Raw genomic sequence first — 22,284 nt, 5'->3', positions numbered from 1 at the left:
CACAGTTGAATGAATCTTCTTTCGTCGCATCATCTCTCCCATGTGGGTGAGAGATCCTAAGATGGTCCATCCTTAGAAATGGATTCCTCAATGCTCTGGGGAATTTTCCAAAAACCAAAGCTGATGATCTGTTGATGTCTATAGAACAGTGGCCCTCAACCTTTTAGGCACCAGTCTGGTTCCATGGAGAGAGGTTTTTCCACAGGCCGGAGGAGGCATGGGTTCATGTGCTGCTTGCATCCTTGTTTGAGTGGCCCAGTTTCTGGCATGCCGTGGACTGGTACCGGTCCATGAATCGGAGGTTGGGATCCCTGCTGTAGAGAGAAGAGAAGATGACCTTGGCAGTTATGCAAGAACCATTGTATAAGCAAAGAGGGTTAGAACATTCTTTAAGTCCAGGAAGCAAGGTAATATTTGGAAATGACTCATACCAAACTCCTCCCTGGTAGAGAGAAGGTAAAGCACAATCAGGCTGGCAAGATTTTGTTATTATAGCCCATTTCAATAAAGTATTGTTCCAGTCTTCCTGTGGAGTTTGGTTTCCTGGTCTGGTCTACTGTGTGACACTGAAGATAGAAATGAATTACTTAACAATTCTACCTAGCAATTCTCTTTAGGGGACTTGGAGATTGCTTTTCACTTGCTCCAAAAAAACTAGTGTTGGAACATATGACAGAGTGATACCACTGACTTTCCAGCATTAAAGTAGCTGTTTGTAGTATGTGAAATACTACTTGATTTGGGATGGGACTATATCTAGGCCTGTCTTACAAATTTGGTTACAAATGTAGCTGATAGCTGGGATTATTTTACGGGCTATGCAGAATTGCTGAATGTCATGTTTTTCTCTCTTGTGGCATTTAATTGTAAAAAGGTTTTTCTCCTGATGTTTACAAAGGTTCTCCTGATACTTGTTCTTTCATATGGATATGTGAGAGCATCTCTGTGCATAAATTTCTATTTTGTCTACCAAGTTGAGATACTTTTGTATTGAGAAAGGATTTAAACTACTGTGTTTCCCCAAAAATAAGACCCTGTTTTATATTTTTTTGAACCCTGAAATAAGCACTTGTCCTTATTGCCATGTGCTCAAAAGACCAATTGAGCTTATTATCAGGAGATGTCTTATTTTGGGGAAAATAAGGGTATATATTCGTACAAAGATGAACAAACCAATGGGATGTTCTGTCTGAAGACCCAAAATAATTGTCTTGAACATCAGTGTGAAGCACCAAAGAAAATGGAGGTGCTTCATGTAGCAAATATTTGGAGCCTGTCTTCTTCTTACACACTGTTCACTCCTCTGAGAACCAAGGTAACGTAGAAAGGTCTGATGTACAAAGGAGGAAACTTTGCAGGAGGAAGTCTTTGTCACCCATTATTTGGAAGTCAGGTGGCTTGAAGTGATTTGAAAGACAGTAGATATAGGAGAGAAATAAGAAATAGGAATAGCACATTTCATGCTGGTAGAGTTTACTGTGAAGTCAGTAAAGTTTTAAGAAGAACATTTTTAAACAAAGAATACTTTTAAGTCCGCAATGCATAGGTATGAAGATGCAAAGGATATGTGAACTTTTTTCAGAAGAAAAGGAGTGACAGAATAGTCTAAAAGGATTAGCAATAAAATATTTTTTGACTTTTACCGCTACCGGTTAGCCTGAACCAGCGCGAACCGGTAGAAACCCACCACTGATCGCCGCCTCCACGTGTCGTATTTTCAGCCTCTGCATGCTCTGTTTTAGACCCATTCCAGGCTGCTAGGATTGTCATAGCACATCGCCACCGATCGCCACCTCCACATGTCGCATTTTTGTCTAGTTCTGCCGCCACCGATCCCCGCAGCCTGGAGTGGTCTGAACCCTTTTTAGTCAGGTTTCCAGGCCAAATATCGGACCAAAACTGTATTGGTGGCACTCATGGATGATCTCTAAGAGGAATAGGATGGAGGCGGTCCATCCATCTTTGTTCTTTTTGACCTCTTGGTGGCTTTCAATAGCTTCGACCATGGTATTCTTTTTGGGCTGACGAGTTTTGTGCTACGCTAATTCCATGCGGTTGTAGTAATCTGCTGGTGGTTTCTGAGATGTTCTTGACCTATGGCAGTATTATTCTTTTTAGGGCCTGTGTTGGTTGTGCTGTATTGGGTTGAGTGGTCGGACACTTTCTGATAAAATTGTGTTGATATCCATTTTGTTGGAATATGTTCTACGGCTGCTCTTTTCCCTTTTTCTGCTGTTCAGAGTTGCTGCAAAGAGTTTGTACTCATCAAAATAAAGTTCTTACACAGCTTCTCTTGTGGGAGATTGCGTTGTTGCTGTGGTTGTGGAACACTTGGTTGGTGTTGGTTTTTCTGTATGCTTGTGTTTCTAGTTTGCTATTGTGGTCTCTGCTGATCAGTATGTGCAGGAAGGGTAGTAAGTTATTGCTTTCTTCTTCTCTGGTAAGCTGCATTCCTTTGAACATGTTGTTGATGGTTCTTTGAGTGTTCTCTAATAGATTCTTTTTTATTATGGTGAAGGTGTCATCTACATATCTGATCCATATTTTGGGTTATATTAGTGGAAGTGCTATGGCTTTTAGACGTTGCATAATGACCTCCACAATAAGTCCTGAAAACGGTGATCCCATAGGTGTGCCTTTAATTTGCTGGTAAGTTTGTCCATCAAATTGGAAATATGTGGTTAGGCAGGTTTATGGGCTGTTTCAATCTTCATGCATTTGGTTAATCAAGTGTGCTGTGGAACAATGCGGTCAGAGATTTTTGGAACAATGCAATCATAATTGATTGTTCCTGAAGTCAAAATGGTTTAATAGCCAGGAATATGAATATTGTGAGCCAATTTTTATGGTTAAATTGCATTATCCCCCCTTCCCTAAAGCATGATTCCTCTGAGAAATTACTGAAGTAAATTGTAAGGCAGGTTCACGAATCTTTAACTTTTTATACTTGGTAGGATCTTGAAGTTGAATTTGTGCTTTTTAGCATTAAATACTGACTCCAAGTTGTGCATAAAGTGTGCGTGTATGTCAAGTATTTTCCTTCGCAGAAAGGGGAATTTGCTAACACTATGCTGAATTTTTATTCTAATTTTCATCCTGGGTAACATATCTATGGAGATTCTCAATCATCCAGGTCATGGTTGTCCCAAACGTGCTTTTCAAAAGGCAACTGGACTTTCTTGGGGTGGGGTTTTTTTTTTTGCTTGAAAATGTTTTGCTTTTCATCCAAGAAACTTCCTCAGTTCTTTGGGACATCCTGGGTGACATTTCTTGACAAAAGTCCTTATTTCATCCAGGAGGGTGTATGAGAGAGAAAAACAGATAGTGGCTGATGCTTCATGTAGCAAGTCCTTTCCCCCCCAATCTTTCCCTCACTTTTCAGAAAAGAGATTTCTGTGGTATCTGCAATTGTTTTATTTTTTCAAATAAAGACAATACAACATTCATGAAACCACAGTGCAGTATCTCAATCATTCAGTGAAAGAACAGGAATATAGAACCACTTCCACCGGTGAGTAAATAACACATATCCAAGCCCTTAGCAAAGTTTGAATCCCAGTTTGGATTTTTAGATGAGAATGATGTCAGTTTGGATTAGAGAAGGGACTCCCTACTGTTTTGACCAGAGGAACTACAAGGCTGCTCTAACCACTTTATAGTTGGACACTGGAAGGGTCTCTAATATTTCTTAGTTATATTTTATATTATGTTTATATTTGGCCTGAGATGCATCTCATCTAGAAATGTTGACAATGGATAAAGAACTTATTTTCAAGACTCCTACTGCAGAAAAAAACAGATACATTCATCTTCATAGGCATTGTCCATTTACCAGCATCTATGATAGCTGTTTAACCACAGCTAAGAAGTACAACTCAAATATAGTTGCGGTACTGTTCCAGAATGGTTAGATCACAAATTTTATTCAACCAAGTCATCTGGCTGGCAATTCTGAAAATGTCCAACACATCATGAGGCCATGAAGTTGGAGACGGCTGATATATAGTGTTGCTCAATTTAAATGTATCTCTTCTGTCCTTTTTCTCTCTATATCTGTGCTAAAGACTCCACAAATGAAATGGAAAACTAGTTTATATATCCATTTCTACCACATGATCCTATTTTGCTTGAACACTCAAGACTCTCAGCCAAACATAGAAAACTGTCCGATGAAAGTATTGTGTTGGTATTAAAATGAGGATGAGTAATACAATATGTATTTATAATAGCTCACTCCCATGTCACACGATCCTACAATCAGTTCTGAACATGCACTTAAAAACTAGTGGTCAAAAGCAATAGAACTTGCTAAGTCATTGTGTGAAACTTTGGTTTCTTTCCAGCTGTTTTCAGTATCTCAATCATATAAACAATTCTAAACAGGCTTACAATTATTTATTTTGCAGCTGGTTAAACAAGAGAGACAGGATATATGGTATTTTAAATGTTACTTGGGGTTCAGTCACTCTGAACTCTCTGATCTATATATGTCTCAATTGAGCTACTGATAGTTTCACACGGATATGAACAATTGTCATTAATTTAAATACAGTATAGTGCTCTAGAAAAGTACACCCTAACGAAGGAAAGTCACAAATGAACTATCCTACTGGTTATGTGTTATTTTCAACTTTCACTGAATCTAATGTTCAACAAGTGATTTGTGAAATGAAGCCCTGGAATTTAAGTTTTACACCATCCATTCAACAGTGATGATACAAATTATCTCCATAAAGCAAGCAGGAAATTGTTCAGTGGAAAATCTGTCCCTTCTTTTTCCACATTCACACTATCAAATGAGCTTTAAATGGCTAAATATATGTATCAGCATGTTGATAAAACTAGTTTATGAGGTAAACTAACAATTCCGAGGGACTTATATTTGCAAAGGTGGTCTTGCCTGTCTCCCTCTTTTTTTAAAAAAATCTGTAAATGTCCCCTATAAGTATATTCTGTAAATGATATGAATGTGGCTAAAAAGGCCAACTTTCAATTGTAGGCTCTTTGTAGCAATGGTTTATCCAAAGTACCTACTTCTAAAGTGCTGTGCTTATCTAATGCCCCATCACAATAAATAACAATAAAATGACAATAATAAATATAAATAATTAAAAAATAGGGCACATTTCCCAAGATTGCATATAATGTTCAGAGATAAATAAAACAAGGTCATCTTTCAAATGTCTTTAAAATGAAATCTGTCCAAGATGGTAGAAGATTGAGATGTATGAAGTAGCAAAGCAGATGCAGCCTTCCTCTTGAGTATAAATGCAAAACCATTTGGATGTAAAGCTCTGGAACACCAAGATGGTCACTGTACAAACATGCAGAGAATTGAAGGCCTCTGAGGCTGACATGCAATGGGCAGAAATCTCAAACTGGTGTATGTTGTGTATACAAGTTATGAGAATTGTGCTATGTACAGTTTTTGGTCTGTGTTTATAGGTGCAGAGACTAGCTTTTGAGAGTGGATGGAGGCTATCACCAGTTCAAACAGATGAATGCACAGAGATCTCTCCAAAAATTGTAAACATTTTAGGAGAGAATCAAAATCCACCTTTTCCACAAATTTCTCATTCCCTTTCCTGTTGCATTTCTCTTCCTATCTGGAGACCTGAGTCTTCCTTGCATCAATTTCTTTTTCATAGGCTCTCTCGGTATTTTCAACTCGCAGCCTCTTTTCTAGAGAAGGTCTACATTTAGTAGAGCTGCTGGGTGCATGGAAGCATTGGCGGTCCCGGGCATCCAGGCCAGGAAAAACCAAAGCTCTGCAATGGAAATGTTCTTAGCACCCTCCATTTGGATTCCAGCATCTCCAGTTTCATTCTGTGTCTCTGTTCCCCAACACAGTTCCAGATGATGATAAGGGATTGGCTCAGGTGTGTGCAGGTTTGCCTGTTCTGTGGCTATTTGCTTGTTCAATCAAGTCTCTGTAATAAGCAGATTTCAAAAATCTGGGATAGGAGTCTTTCTCCATCAAGATGTATGTTTTTGCTTGTGCTTCTTCAAAACATGTAGAAGTGGCCCCAGCAAGATTCCTTCTGGTTGCCTCTCGAGTTTCATGGTCGAGATTTACCTAAAGGAGAAAAAATATGGTGAATATACATCCTTGGTTATAACTTGATGAATGAGAAACAACACATACAATATAGGGTATATTGCAACACCATAACAGAAGTAGGAAATCTCTTGCATCACAAAAAAGCTTCTGAATTATAGGTCTGGATGGAAGAATTTTCCATTTCTTTAAAAAGCGAATTCAGCAGTGAAAGACCTGCAAAGTAGATGCAGGTCAAAAGCTTCTGGAAATCGACTCTGAATAAGCAAGCAATTATGAATGAACACTGAAAATTGCTTTGCAAGGTGGGATATTCTCAAATACATGGAAGAATTTTGGCAGCAGTTCATTCTCTGAGCTTGCTGTTTAGCTCCCAAACGTTTCATTACCAGACTAAGTAACATCTTCCATGGGACTTTGGGTGACTAATTTGCATGGTACGAAATTCCATTGGTGAGGAGATAGTCAGTTCTGTCAATGATTGGCTGCTTGGATGGTCCTGTTTCTTATAGGTTCATATACTGGTTCTAAGTCAATGTGTTTGTTAGTGGATCCATCCACACTGACTTAGAAACATGTTGACTTATATGAACCCATAAGAAACTGGACCATCCAAACAACATCAGCGATGAAACTGACCACCAGTTGAATTTTGTGCCATGCAAACAGTCACGTGACCAACTGACCACAACACCACATAGGATCTATATAAGCAGAAGAAAAACTGAACGAAACACTTCACCTGAAGTCCCACTGAAGATGTTGCCTAGTCTGGTAATGAAATGTCAGGAAGGAAACAGCAAGCTCAGAGAACGAACCACTGCCAAAATCCACAACCTGAGTTACAAATATTCTCTACATGGAAAAATCTAAACTGCTCCATTCACCTGTCCTCCTTTGGGCCTCTGAGCCTTTCTCTTGCTATGCACTATCAGCAAAAGCACTTATATTCATCTTCCCCTTCCTGGGTACGGGAGCTATAGCTAGATCAGATGGCAAGCACCAAACTGGAAAAGCCAATTTAGATAATCTTAGATAATTTCATGCCCTTCCCATTGTAAAGGCATTGTTGACAACACAAAGATATATCTTGAAGCTGAATCTGCATGCAGTAGATGAACCTGATTATGTGCAACATGTTACCTGAAGACAGATCAAAAGTTAAAGTAATCCTATTGTAACACAGACCCTGTAGAAAACTGCATGACTCAGCAGAAAAATTAATACCTACTCCCAATAACTGAGCTTCTTCTTCCTATTAAGTACCTTTCTGAAGAACCCTGTTAGGGTCAGGCGAATTTTCAAAAAAAAAGTCTGCTTTGAGATTGTGTGATTGACTTTTGAATTTATAAAGTCATTTGACTCACCTCCCTGGGAGACTCATTCTGAACAAAGTCTTCAAAGATCCTGTTGGCTTTGGCCGCTAATTTTGCTTTGGAGGGGATTTTCTTATATTCTTCACAAGCTAGCCAAAACTCCAGATTTTCTTCACTAAATTCTGTTTTAAGAAACCCATGAAATGCTGCCATGCCACCTGTAAAGAAGGAGGTAGAATAACCAGTTTAGAAGTGATAGAGAGAGAAGGAAAAGAAAGACTGTCGCTAATAGATTTTTAAAATGCTAAATGTTTTGCAAATTCTAATGTCAAGGACGATACATCTTAAAGATACATGGTTGATTTCTGGATGAAGAATAATCTATTAAACCCCATTGGTGTCTTATTTGTTTTGCCTTCTATTGTAGAAAATAAACAATCTGGGTGGCAAAAATACAACATTAACAGGATCAGAATCCTCTCCCTGAGAATCTGGAGTTGTCTTACTGTTGCTAATTTTTTTAAAAAAACTGGAGAGAAGGTCACGTTTAGCATAATAACTAATTTGATTCAAATGAGAAACTGTTTGATCTAGTGCAGGGGTGTCCAGCCCATGGGTCAGATGCATCAGGCGCTGGCCACGCCCAGTTTAGCGAAGGGGAAAAAGTCACGATACATCATGTGACAACGCTGTGAAGACGCAGGTTTGACACCCCTGGTCTAGTGGTTAAGGCACCAGGCTCGAAAGTTAAGAGACTGAGAGTTCTAGTCCCATTTTAGGCATGATACCCAGCTGGGTGTCTTTAGGCCAGTCACTCACTCTCAGCCCAACTTATCTCACAGGGTTTGTTGTTGTGGGGAAAATAGGAGGAGGAAGCCCTCTTCAGTTATTTGTAAACAGATTAAACAGACATGACTGGTTGGCAACTTTATTGAATCATGTGAAATCACACAATTGCCAGCTACTCGCAACTATACTTTTTTTTTTTTTAACAAAGTGTACAAGATGTGTACTCACTTCTGCTTCTCAGCAATTGATCAAAGGACTCCTTCCATCCAAGTATTTCCTCCAAAGAATATCTGGAGAAGGAATAATATTTTTAGAGCTTGTCCAAGAGATTTCAAAGAGTAATGTTGTGAGCAAAGAGTACAGGGAGCAGAGCCGCTGGGAAGTGCAGAGGTTAGGGTTTATCTTTATCTAGGCTTCATTTCTCATAATCCCCATTCAAGATTGCTCACTGCTACAAAGCATCTCACAAATGTTGTTAATGTTATGCCATTAACAACATTTAAATGGCTTCAGCAAGTTCTTCAAAATTTCTTATCCTTCTTAGCCAATTAAGGTGTAGAGATATTATTCTGGAGGCAATATTCTAAAATAAGCAAAAAATACTATCTGGAAATTGAGTAGCTGGGATATCTTAGATGAAAATTTATTGAAAAATCACTCTATTTTTTAAATAGAATGTTATAAGTGATTGAGATAATGGGGTTTTTCATTTTTAGGTCCCCCATTTTCACCCATTCTTCCATCATTTTCTTTTCAGGAAAAAAAAATAGTGTTATAAGACTTGCACAAGGCAAGTCTTGTTTAGAAGCAGCCTCTCTTCAAAAACACCTCAGCCATTTAGTTGACTCAGAACAGCTCTTTGTCCGTTCATAAATGGAGGATGCAGCATAACAAACTGCAGTATCATATAAAATCTTTTCTAACACAGTTAAAAAGCATTATCTAGGATGCCTTCCTCTCTTTGCAGTCAATTAGAAACTGAAATAACCCAAAAAATTTATTGCCCTTAAAAACCCTTGTGTTTTTATCAACCAGATAGACTTACTTTTGTTTGGTGCTCCAGCTGAAGTTTCCAATTTTATGTCCAAACTCTGGTTTAAGAAGTAGAATTCCCAAACGTGTTTTAAACTCTTTGGCTCTGAAAAAAGAAAAGAAAAGGAAAAGAATTTAATTAAAAATGGATACTGAAAAACAAAGTACTGTAGTTACTAGAGGGTATCAAGACAGACAAGGATGTTCTTTCAAACTTAAGATCTAGAAGCTTCTTGATTCAAGCAATTTAAGATAAGAATTTGCATGGTGAGACTGAGAGCTGTTGCATTTCTTTAGTATAATGTCACTACTTGGCTTTTCTGCTAATCTTTCTTTTTCTCCATTAGTAAATGCATTTTTAAAATCCTTTATCAATCAATCTTTAACTTGGCTATCCGTATTATACTGTTGGCAGCAAGGATAAATTGAATTAATGGATTTTAATCAGCAGAATGCCATAATTAGTTTTCCTAAACTCACAGCATTTACTGCCTCAACCAGACTTAAAAACTGAAAAGGAAAACACTTTTTTTTCAAGCAGTATATATTTTGCAATTGCAAAGTTAATTTGTAAATTAAATCCTTAAAGTTAAAAACTCTGTACTGTGTTTCTTTAATCCTGTCCCTTATTACTAAATTCATCAGACTTCTCTGCAGGGTTGAATTCATTTTTTATTCTCCTCCCCCCACTTTCACCAGATATCCATTGCTTAATTCTCTGGACCATCTCCCTCAACCTCTCATCAAAGGCCACTAGTTCTCTCTAGGCTACAAACTCCAAGCCTCCACTAGGTGGCAGCAAAGAGATACAAAGAACACCAACTCTGTGCTCTTAATGGTCATCTGGAGATTTGTACCCCCAGATCTAATAGTACTACTCTTAAGTGCCTCGACCTCTAAAATGAAGTAATATGACATCTCATGACTCCAGCCTACCAGGGCATTAATTCTGTCAAGGTTTAAGTTACCTTACAAGAATTCTATGTTCTAAATACCCAACTTCTTAAAAGCTGCTCACAGTGGTATGGCATGTTTATTCCAATCATAATAAATATATATATAGTTTTTGCTTTGTAAAACTACACAAGTATGTCAGTTCTGCAAAATTCTTAAGCTATTAATTATCTTCATTAATATATGCCAAAAACCAAGCAATATGTGCCAAAATGTAATAATCATCAATAAACTGGTGAGCAATGAAAACGTTCGATCCTTCAAGAATGTATATAAAAATTCTAGTTATTATATCTATATTATAGCTATATCTTTAATCAACATTTTTTAATTTACCATCATTATTACATGAGGTCATAATTTAATCTGCTGTAGAAAAGCTGAACATATTTCTGTACACATAGACATAATTCTATGATACCCTTTTAACCTTCCTTTTTTTAGTTTATTCTTTAAATCTTTTTACATTTTTCTTGCACCTTTTTCTCTTTTCTGTTTATTAAAGCAATATTTAAACAAATTAAATGCTATTGTTTCTAATATTTATCCAGCATGTTTTAAAAATGCATTGTCATTATTCCACAGATCTTAGAAAAGATGCTCTTAGCCAACAATGAATCTAGCTTATTATTACTATTCAAACTGATATGTGTATTTCTGAATTAACTTTTATAGCATTTAGGATTAATCAGCACCATACTGTTCACCAACTTGTAATTATATTTTTGTGCTGAACTCCTGAAAAATTAAACTGCCACATAATACTGAGACAAATCACAAATATTGCTAGGAACAAAACAAACGTGAGTCAGACCAAAATAATGATTTCTATAGTTTCAAAACATTAAAATTGCAGGCTCACTGCTCTCTAGCTAATGTCACTTATTTTTATCACTTTTTATGAAATGCCAGCTTTTGATGGGTATGATTTCTTTAGTCAACTGTTACAGCCATAGGAGTTCTCAATCTATTTGGACCAGTGCGCTCATTTGGAAATCATGTTGTAGCTTGTTCTCAGAAATACAGATTGCACTTGCTTTGATAGTTTGCCACTTTTAAAAAAAATTAAAACAAATGTAAAAAATTAAAATTTTTCTTTATGAATAATTTGTTGCCGGTAGCTTAGTGGGGCCCCACTCCTGGGTACCGTGCTAGGGTCCAAGATGTGTGCCATGTGGCCTTCAAGTGCAGAAGGTCAAGGGGATCTTCACGATGGTTAATAGTGTGTTGATTTCTCACTCTGGAGCATCTGCATCCCTTTTGAACTTTCTCTCTGCTTGGACTTGACTGTGAACCCACTAATAGACCTGGGCATCCTTCATGTCTCTGTAGCTGTTGAATCTGAGACAATCAGGAATATGAAAAATCAATTAGATGTTCCCAGAGATTTAAAAGATGCGATGATGCTGCACTTGCCTCGGACTGAGTCTACTTGTTAACTGCACTATTTCCTCTCAAAAGGTCACTAGAGCGGTTATCAACTCATTATGGTGTGATGTGGCTGGGGCCAGGGGCAAAGGAGAGGAGAGAGCTTCTGTAAACGCTAGGAATACATAAAACTTAAGGCTATCACTAAAATGTTATCCTGCCTTTTCCACACACAGTAGATGGCCAGCACACCAAAGCAAAAGTCAGATGCGACTGTCAATCTCTCATCACTGTCCTTTTCTGATACCTCTCCACCTGTCAAAAAACCACACTGCAGGCTCCTCAAGGCAGACCCTCAAGCTTTTTTGCTGTGGCTATATTGTTTTACCAGGACACAACTAAAGTGCCAATATCTTAATTATTATAATTATTTCCCATCCGTGCTTCTACGCTACCTCTCCCCAATTGCTATTCCTCTTCGGTGACTAAGGCAAGAATGCTTTCCTTCCCACTATTCAAAGCATCCCATATAGTAGCTGGTAAGAGTTTTCAGACTTTGAATGTTGTTTCACACTTCCCTAGCCAGGGTGGTGCTGCAGCCATTCGAAGGTCTCTCCCTGCTTGGTGCAATCACTGCGACAGTTTGGAGATGGCTGCCTGGCGCATCGCTTTCTATTCTTAGCTCACCAACCTCTGGCTGGTGTGTGGCAGGCATGCTAATGATGTGCAGTGCTATTTGCAGAGGTGTCTTTGAGAACTGCACTGCAAAGAGACGGGAGAGTTTTGTACTCGTTTCCTCCTCACAACATTTAAAAGCCCACAAACAAGCCAAATGTATGAAGCAGACAGTCCAGCAGTTCTCGAGAAAAGCAAGAGAAATATAGGGCAGACCTACCTATTTCTTTTTAAGAAATCTCCTATTATTATCATTACCTCCCTTATCTTTCCTCAGTGCTGAACTAAATAATGCCAGTCCAGTTATTACATGAAATGGTTATTACATGAAATGGTACAATCAGGGTTTGGGATATGGACAAAGGTCACTCCTGGTCACTACATGTGGCCAAGTCAACTCCAGCCCTGACTGTTCAGCAAAGTAATAATTTGCTAAGAGCTTCAATAATTTCCCAAGCCTCTTACCTCTCCAAGCAGCTAGCAGGCAGTGCAGCTAAACCCCGGCACATGTTGAGAAAGCAGTTGGACGGCTTGCTTAAATCTGCAGAATCTGGACTGCGGAGCAGTGGAGGGCTCTGATCACAGCTTTCCTCATTAAGCTTTCAGCGCTGAGAGCTTGGAAGCAGAGCTTTTATATCTTTCAGGAAGTGGGAGGGAGCATGAATCAAGCACACAGCTCCCACCCGCCTCTATACAAGAAGAATTGGAACTGTCCTTGAACAGCACAGTCATAAGTGGAAATCATAAAGAACAAGCCGGACAAAATATGGGTGTTTCTGTTGTAGCTACTCTTGTATTCCATGATTGAAGGGTACTTACACAGAAACTGCAGTCAAGAGCTCAAGGGATGTATTTTTCTTCTCTGAAAAGCACTTGGCTGCTGCGCTAATCATCAAATAAAATACACACTTTAATAGCAAATGCCAAACAGCCTTTGCAGTTCTTGTTCTTTTAAAAAATGTGATGACAAGAGTCTACGCATAACTTAAATAAATCAGCCTAATTTGCCAGGACACAGTTGGCGCTAGCACCAATATAAGCGTTTTTCCTGGTGCAAGGAACTGGTCTAAGTGGGGCAGCGGAGTGGGAGATAGCATTAAATTGGGACTAAAATAGGGCAAGGGCACGGATACTGTGACAAGCATATCTACTTTGCCCCCAAATTAAAACCTGTTGGAAATAACTCTGGGTAAACTAAGATATATATTTCTGTGTGGCCTTGGCAAAACACTTATTAGCTTCCAGTTTGGAGCAAATTGTGAACCCAGTGAAAGATAGAGACAGCCAGAGCAGTGTGAGTACAGTTGAGGATCTTCTGTGAAGCTCCATCTCTAATATATAGTTGGGGAATGTAGTGAAACGAAAGGGAGAGTGCTGCAGCAAGCATCCCCAAAAGTTTCTTTAGAAATGCTGGATCCAAGGGTTGACACGAGAAACATCCTTGAATGAGAGTGATCTTGGTGATCAGTCACTCCAAGAAAGAATGAGATCCTGAAGCCAGGATCTCATAACCCAGCATAATTATTTGGACATTTTTTAAAAAATATATATTTACTTAACCTCCTTCATACCTTTTTACTGCCTACCTGCTCAAAGGCTGAAGGACTTTTGGGAGACACATCAGTGCTCTGAAGTCTTCATAGCTGCAGAATGGAATCGCAGCCGCAGAGCAGGGAAATAAGGATTGGCCGGAGGAAATAAGGATTGGCCGGAGGAGATATCAGCCTACCTGCAGCCTCCATCAAGTTCTGGCATTTCCTTTAAAAAATTTTATTTATTATTATAATATAATATGACAATACAAAACATACAACATTTATATATAAACTTTCTTCACAGCTATTTCGTGATGGTCTTCTTTTGTTATTCACAATTTGCCCTTATTTCTCTTTATATTATTCCATTTACTACTTTTCCCTTTCGTTTTTAATTACAATATATTTCTCATCATTCATATCAGTTTTCTAATTTTTATACTTTAATAAATTCTTTCTTTGCTTTTTGGTCTTTCTGTCTTTTCCCCCTATTTTTCTTCTTCATTTTTTCTGTCCTCCAGCCACTTATACCATTTATGCCAAATTATATAGTATTCCATATCCTCCTTTTCTTTAAATTCTTTTGTTAGTTTATCCATTTTGGTACAATCCAAAATTCTGGCATTTCCAACAGCAATCAAGTCAGAAGAAAAGCCAAGGAAGGCAGCTTTGAGCAATGGGTCTGACAGCCATCCGGGATGCTCCTTTGGAAGAGAATTTATGGGATGGGACATTTGGCTTGTTGCTAATTAATGTATTCATGTTAAATTAATACCACTTTCTGGAAGATGAGGTGGTTTTAGGTTTTACAGCTTATATTTGTAAGACAGTTTGATTTATTTTTATATTTTTTTTAAAGAAGCATGCCAATGAAACTTAGAGGTACCCAACTTATAAATGCATTCAAGTGAGGTTTTATTATTTTTTACCATTTTTACTGCAGGCAACATTCATAATGTACTGTAATGTACAAATTAAGAATTTGAGAGGGTTTTTTTAAAAAAAAATATGTATGCATTATTTGATTTCTGCTTTTAATCCTTCATTTTGGGAAATGCTTCTACTACTACTTAGCTAAAAGCTGAATCCTGGTAATCAAAGTGATAATCCTGTAGGTAAAATAATCACAATGTCAGCCTTCCACAAGTATTTCTAGAAAATAAGTCTTATGTGATTGAATGATCCTCTCTCCTTCCCTGCTCTATAATCACCACTCCACAAAAACACACTGCCCCAATACACAGAAAGAAACCATCAGACAGAACGAGTAAATTTTAACCAGCTTTTCTCATTGACAAACTATTTTTCTATGTAGAGAACCAGCCTGAAGTATGGGAGAGAACAAGGACATATCTCACCTTAAAGTCCAAGGCAACAAAACATTTTTGCTTCCAAAGCAGCATTCATTGGGCTGAAACTGCCCTTTCCATTAGAGATAAAACTGCTCTAGTAGCAGGACAGCTCACAACAGCAAAACCCAGTGGTAATGATGCATAGTCTCTTGGGAGCATGATGGCCAAGTGTCATGGATATATTACTGTCAGGAAGAACGGCCCCAACCTTTTGGGCACCAGGGAAAAAGGTTTTTCTGGGGACCAGAGTGGGTGTGGTTTTGTGTGCAGCCTGCACCCTGTGAATGGAGCTTCACTTGTTTACGCAGCCAGGTTACTGGCATGCCATGGCCTGGTGCCGGTCCATGGACCAGGGGTTGGGGACCCCTGGTCTGGAAGATCTCTCAATCCAGGGGTGAAATCCAGCAGGTTCTGACAGGTTCTGGAGAACCGGTAGCGGAAATTTTGAGTAGTTCAGATAGCCAGCAAATATCACCTCTGGCTGGTCCCAGGGTGGGGAGGGAATGGAGATTTTGCAGTATCCTTCCCCTGCCATGCCCACCAAGCCACATCACGCCCACCAAGCCACGCCCACAGAACCGGTAGTAAAAAAATTTGGATTTCACCACTGCCTCAATCCCCAACTTCCTGGCTCTTAGCCAAAATGGTAGGGGAAATTATATTTAGCTTTTAAAACCGTGAGAGGTTCATTCATGATCTTCCCCCATCTTCTCTGCATGCGGGGAAAGGAAAAAATACAGAAAGCAGAGGCCAAAGACACTGCTTTGATTAGCCTACTATAAACATTTAACTAAATGACATCAGAAGAGGAATTTAAACAAGAGAAAAACAAAGGCAGGAGAGAGAAATGAATAAAAAAAAAAATATCACGTAGGCAGAAAAAAGCATGATATTTCACAACATATTCCAAACCTCATTTAGCAATCCAGGTGCAGAATATATTGCACAGCTCTACCAATGTGCACAAGGACAATCAAAAGCTTAGCCCACCTAGAGAGGGCTGCTTAGAAGAGTAAGAAGGGCTGCACAGCACAGATACTTCCAAAGGTTCTGCAACTCCACGTGATGCCCAAATTTAATTCATTTGTGCCACAGAGCACGCCTCCTGAGGCCCCGATTGTGAGGGCACAGAGGTCTTTCAGGAATGTGCCAATTTATTTATGCTGGAAAGAGGAGGAGACAAGAGAACCGTGTGGAATTTTCAAGCTTCTTGTCTTGCCCCAAAGCTGTGTTCTTTTTCCATCACTCAGGTCCCGACTTTCATCTCGTGACTCTTCATCTCCACTGCTAAATCTTGTGCTTACTTCAGGGAAGGCAGGACCCCCCCCCTCATTTCCAAGGCAGTTCATCTGCAGGGATGATTCAGTACTTTTCTGCTTGTTGCTAAGCTTATTTACATCAGTGTTAGATAAGACTATTCAGATGTATTCTTCACCACAATGTATTTGCATTGGAACTCTTATTAGTATGACAACAGTTGCAGACTAAATTATACTGTTGTAGTTCATGGGCAATCTGAGCCTAGAGGGCTATTTTAATTTCTTCTCCTTAACATGCAGCAGTATCATCAACATCATAAGGTTGATGATACCGCACCTAGAGTGGTTCAATTCATTTTACTTTCTCACTTTCATTAGCAAAATCTACTATCTTGTGCTTACCAGGCCTGAATGGTTCTACAATTCCATTATTTATTTTATTTATTTTATTTTATTTTGAATTTGTATACCGCCCTTCTCCCTGAGGACTCAGGGCGGTGGACAGCCAAGTAAAAACATCAAGTACAAATATTAAAATACAGTTAAAATATATATATATAAATTTGGCCCCATTAATTAAAAACAATAAACAAAACACTTAAAAACACTTAAAAAATTAGGCCAGCCCGGCTTGCTGGAAAAGGAAGGTTTTAAGGGCACGGCGGAAGGCACTGAGGTCTTGGATTCTCCTTATCTCTGGAGGCAATTGATTCCAGAGGGTAGATGCCCCCACAGAGAAGGCCCTCCCCCTGGGGGTCACCAGCCTGCACTGTTTGGCTGATGGCACCCCGAGGAGGCCCTCTCTGTGGGAGCGCACGGGTCGATGGGAGGTCGTCGGTGGCAGCAGGCGGTCTCGAAGATAGCTAGGCCCTATGCCATGGAGCGCTTTAAAGGTGATAACCAACACCATTACATACTGTGGCTGGGTACTCACATCCCCCTAAGCCACCGTGTGGTTTGTGGTTGATTTAGAAAAATATACCGCTTCAATTATTCCCTATATAATATATATAACTTCCTGCATTAATTCAGCTGGGAAACAATGGAAATCTTAGAACAAGGCAGGTTGAAAAAGCAAGAAAAAATTTTAAAGCAAGCAAGCCACACTTGACTTAATTCCTATGCACGAATGTATGTAAACCAAGACCCAATAACAATATATCAACTCAACATGGAGTACCACTCCCATCTCACACAGTAATAAATCAAAAACCTAGATGAGACATTTCTCATATAAATCTAACAATCAAAAGCCAGTTACTCAACTATTATAGAAAAATAACATCCTCCACAAGCCATTCTATTAGAGCAAAATGTTAGAATCACCACCTTATCAACAAGTAAATAACCTACTAACATCAACTTGCAAAACAATATTCGGCCTACAGGACTGTCCCACCTAAGGCAGGATATGAGGATATTGTATATAATTGTATATAATTCGTTCCAACCAATGAACTTCACTTCACTTCACTTCACTTCACTTCACTTCACTTCTCCTAAGCTCACATATTGATAATTAGTGGGGCAATGAAATGTCTTCTACTCAAAATCAAAGCTGCAGAGTGTTTGGTAGAATGAATGAATGAAGCACTAATATAGATGTTCATAAAACGTACATGGTCAGATAGGAAATAAGTACCACACACTATGATATTAAAACTGAAGGAAAATATTAAACTTGCAAAGGAATGTCTAAGAGGAGATGAACATGTGTATTAATTAATTTGCGGGACATTATTTGAGAGGATTACATTTTAATATGCTTTGTTTCTGATAGCTTGTAATACATTTTTTAAAATTAACTTTGAATGACATGGCTTTAATGATTTTTTTTGTAGATATAAGCTATGACGAAAAGAGATTTTTTGTATTTTTAGAGAAAATGATAAATTACAGTGTAAAGTAAATAGAAGGACTATGAAATTGATTTTTTAAATTTAAGGTTAACACCCAGTGTATATATCGTTATTTCTGATAACCCTTAAAGTACTTTCGCTGATTAAGATTGAATGATGGGCTTTCTGGTTTGCTAATACTGTACATAAAAGATGAGATATGGAATGAAGATATTTTTTGTTTGACATATTTAAAAAGGTGATAAGTTACTGAAACTGCACTTGTCAGTCCTGGGAAGATTCATTTCTTTATACTGTAGGTTTTTTCCTTTTACATTTTTTTTTCTTCCCACTCCCTTTTATTCTTTACACTTTTTTCTTTTTTGTATTTTTCTTAGTTTGAACTAGTTTGATTCTATTTTTAAACATCAATAAAAATATTTTTAAAAAAGGAAATTAAACTTCCAAGATCAAACAAGATGGCAGGGTCATCTCATTTGTTTAACTATACAATACAATCAGCAAGAAGTAAAGGCAGCTGTTGTACTTCGTCTCTCTCCGTTTAGCAATCTCCTGCTATATCAAAATCTTGTGTTCAATTTCTGCAACATAGAGGGGAAATATATACACATTGCCTCAAAGTTCTGCCACAAGCTGTACATAAACTAGCAAATACACATGAAAGGTGTTTCTGATACTGATGAGGCTCAAAAAGCAACAAAACTTGTTTGCATGCCATTCCACAAGTTGAATTATCTTGGGGGGGGGAGGTTGTTCTCTTGCGTGGGAGAGAGAATGGAAGAAAATAGGAAACAATTATAGACGATCAATGTCAGAGAAAATTATCACAAGAACAAGATGCACCAGAGAAAAAGGCAGGAGAGATGAACGTGCACCCTGAAAAATAAATGTTATCACAGTTATTATGGTAGCAATTGAAGTAAATTGCTGGTTTTATACAGGCTATGACTATGCTTTAATGCAGTGCAGGAGCAGGAAATCTTCCATCATGTTTTTTCTTTCCTTTTGCTGGTCACACTAGGTCTTATTAAATTCTCTACAGATAGCCCAATAGTTTTTTAAAAAAATAGGTCATATGTGTCTAACCTGCTTATGAGAACCACATTGCTGAATTTTTTCCCTAATACACTAAATTTACTGTACTGTAAGAAGCAAGCTCTTCTTCATCAGACAAAGTTATTATTTGATGCTGAGTATGGCATATAAAGTTTGTGTCAGTTGACGTCAAGTTTAATACACGCCTCAGTGGTAAACTCAGATTTATTTTTCAACATATGCATAAATCCTGGTGCTCACTGGTAATCAGATCCAATGATCATCATTAGAGTTAATACTTTTCATACTGGCCTGCTAGGATAAAATGACAAAACATTGAAGAAAAAAACAAAGAATATGAGAAACTGACGTGTCAGTGTCCATGGAAGCATGATACCATTTCAGTGTTAAGAATTGTAGCACTGGATGCGGCAAACTCTTGCCTGCTGTCTTTTGATGTGTTATACTGGAGGAAAACGCTAGCCAAGAACTCAAGCCATACCAAAAATGATTTGCAACGTCTAGACATTATCTGGGAAATCATCTCTAAAATATGTCATGCAATTTATGATAATCAGCACCAAATCCTCTGGTGAATTTTCCAATTTTCAATTGTGGGAAGCCCAAAGAATGAAATATTTTTAGAGATATTAAAAGAGGCAGAATATTATATTTCCCCAAAGGAGAAATGAAAAAGTATGAGGCAGAAAGCAGCCTCCTGTCTTTCTTAATAGCCCATAGCAGATGCCAGCACTTAAGGAGATAAGGAGCTTATTGAAAGAGGAAGTCAACTATCTAGATGGCTCAATTCATAAGCAAAGCAAATACTGCCCACAGAAGTCCATTCAAGACAGGGTATTTCAAAACCCCTTACAGCAAAGTTTGACAGCTAAAAAAAGCCGAGTAATAGGATTATAACAAGCAGCCCCTCGCCAAAATCCAGCACAGGACATAAAGCCATCAGCCACAATGGGAATTGCCCAACACCTGCTTTAGAAACACAAAGCCCATATTGCACAAATCCCAAACTTCAAAAACACAGAACCATGTAAGAAGCCTTCCTCTCACTCAGCTAGTTGTTCAGCTGACCCAGAACTGCATCCTGTCTTTGTGTGTGGTTCTGTTCATCAATAAACTTTCTTTCCCACCAGCCTCCATGTTGCTTCCAGCGTCTTTCTCCCAGCTGGGAACTGAACCGGATGGATATTTCTTCCAACACTAGTTACAAACATTATAGCTTTGTTATTAGATGATGACAATCAATTATTTTGTTCCCCACTACTATCTTATATTTAAGGGAACCCACTCATATGGGGGGAGGGGGGGGCTGTTCACTAAAAATAAAATTAATGGCACCCTGATCTAGAGGGGAAGCTATTTCTTATTACTCCCTGTACATTTCAATCAGATTCCCAATGCATATGGGAATGGGTGGCGGTTGCATTTTCTAAATAAAAACAAAGCAGAGGTCTAAACCAGCCTGACTAGGTGGCTCAGTGGCTAACACAGAAAGGTCGGCAGTTAGGCAGTTCGAATCCCTAGTACAGGTCTCCTGCATGAGCAGGGGGTTGGACGAGATGACCTCCAAGGTCCCTTCCAACTCTGTTACTGCTACTAAACGGCTGGGATTCATCCCGTGAAAAGAAAAGGAAGAATGCTCTGCAAGCTCCAATTTTCAGGGTTTTCTCCTAAAAGGGTTTGTCACCCTCTTTCCCACCACTGGGACGCTCCGAGGCTCAAGAGCCCTTCCGAACAAGGCGGCGCCTTCTGCTTCTGCCCACTCGCCGCCCCTCGCGGAAGCTTCGCCTCCACGCCTTCCCGACATCCAGGCTGAACGCAGATTTCAGGCAGGAGACTGGCGGGAAGGGGCGGGGCTGCCTGCGCGTCTCGATCGCCCGGGTGTTCGAACGCGGCGCTTCTTCGCAGACGGCACTGCAGAAAGCGGTGAGGGGGGGCTGGGGGAGGAGGGGAGACACGTGTGTCTGCGGCGTGCGCGTTTTCAAGTCTCCCCCTCAACCCGTGTCCATCCTTTTTCGGAGGTGGGAATCACGCTTGACATTGCCGATCGTCGCTTGACGACAAAATAGGAGCCCCCCCCCACCCGAAAGGGGACAAGCGCGGCCCTCGTGGCAGATTTGTACGCGTGTGCGCCCATGTGGGAAAAGTAAGCCGGTTTTTGTTCGTGCTGTAGTCGGCGGTGGAGGAGAGAGCCGCTTCCCTCTTTGGGGACGGTGTGGAGGGCCGGGATCCGTTTGCCACGAGAAGCCACATGGCATCTTCTTTTAAAAAATAAATAAGCGGCCGGGCGGCAAGAAAAGGGAAAGCAAAAGAAAGCATGCACGTAAGCCACACATGTAAACCTGGGTTTAACAGTGTCAAATTAACAATAACAAACAGTACATTTGCCCGTGGACGGGTGAGTTGCAAAGGCTAGGATTTTCCAGGTTTCTAAATCTTTCCCGACGCTTCCTCGAAAAACACAGAGCTACACTTTCCTCCGATCAGAAGCCAAAACCAAGGATGGGGAGGGGGAAAGGCAGGGGGTGCCCCAAATTTAAGAAATTCATTACTTTTTTAATATAATAATTAAAGTATCACACTTGTGTTGTACAGTAGAATGTATCTTTTTAATTCTTTTTTTGCATAGCTGTTCTCGGAAATGTGGCATGGACCTCTCTAAATTTTAAGGAAATCTGAACTGAGCCCCTCTAGGTAGGTGGATATATAATATTTGGGACTATTTGCAAAAATTATCCAGACAGACAGTATAAATGTGGCTTTAAGCTTAAATAAATGCTTTAGAGCTAACATTTCTCGATGAATTACAGTATTTCAGAACAAAACAATTCTCGAAACCAACTTCAGCGGTAGAATGATTACATGCCCTTTTCTTAGTGTGGGATTATAATGTCACTGACATTACTGATTTTGGGCAAGATAAAAAAAATCACAATAGTCCACCTTTCTCCCATGTAATTCAGACACAGAACAAAAGTTTCCTTTATATTGGCTTGCAGAGAAACAGCCAAGTTCACTGGACAGGAAATTATTT

The 22,284-nt window shown here is 39.1% G+C and overlaps 1 protein-coding gene and 1 long non-coding RNA gene across 2 annotated transcripts in view; one reads left to right on the top strand and one right to left on the bottom strand.

The window, feature by feature from the left end:
* Window positions 1–3,396: 3,396 nt before the first annotated feature.
* Window positions 3,397–12,791, bottom strand: RGS16 (regulator of G protein signaling 16). Its single transcript, XM_034409658.3, has 5 exons — window positions 12,658–12,791; window positions 9,209–9,301; window positions 8,392–8,453; window positions 7,426–7,592; window positions 3,397–6,076 (listed from the first exon to the last, which is right to left on the bottom strand). The coding sequence occupies exons 1-5, from the start codon at window positions 12,699–12,701 to the stop codon at window positions 5,876–5,878; spliced, it is 567 nt and encodes a 188-aa protein (XP_034265549.1). The 5' UTR covers window positions 12,702–12,791; the 3' UTR covers window positions 3,397–5,875.
* Window positions 12,792–21,097: 8,306 nt separating this feature from the next.
* LOC117661128 (uncharacterized) overlaps window positions 21,098–22,284 on the top strand; it is a 52,962-nt gene continuing 51,775 nt past the window's right edge. Inside the window, exons 1-2 of the long non-coding RNA XR_004589886.2 lie at window positions 21,098–21,176; window positions 21,880–21,944. This is a non-coding gene — a long non-coding RNA (uncharacterized LOC117661128). The remainder of the gene's footprint in view (window positions 21,177–21,879; window positions 21,945–22,284) is intronic.

This window comes from Pantherophis guttatus, chromosome 3 (assembly GCF_059756535.1).
Source record: "Pantherophis guttatus breed Tessera chromosome 3, ASM5975653v1, whole genome shotgun sequence".
NCBI lineage: Eukaryota > Metazoa > Chordata > Lepidosauria > Squamata > Colubridae > Pantherophis > Pantherophis guttatus.
Note: the sequence above shows the minus strand (reverse complement) of the source record. Positions and strands in the feature narration are given on the sequence as shown.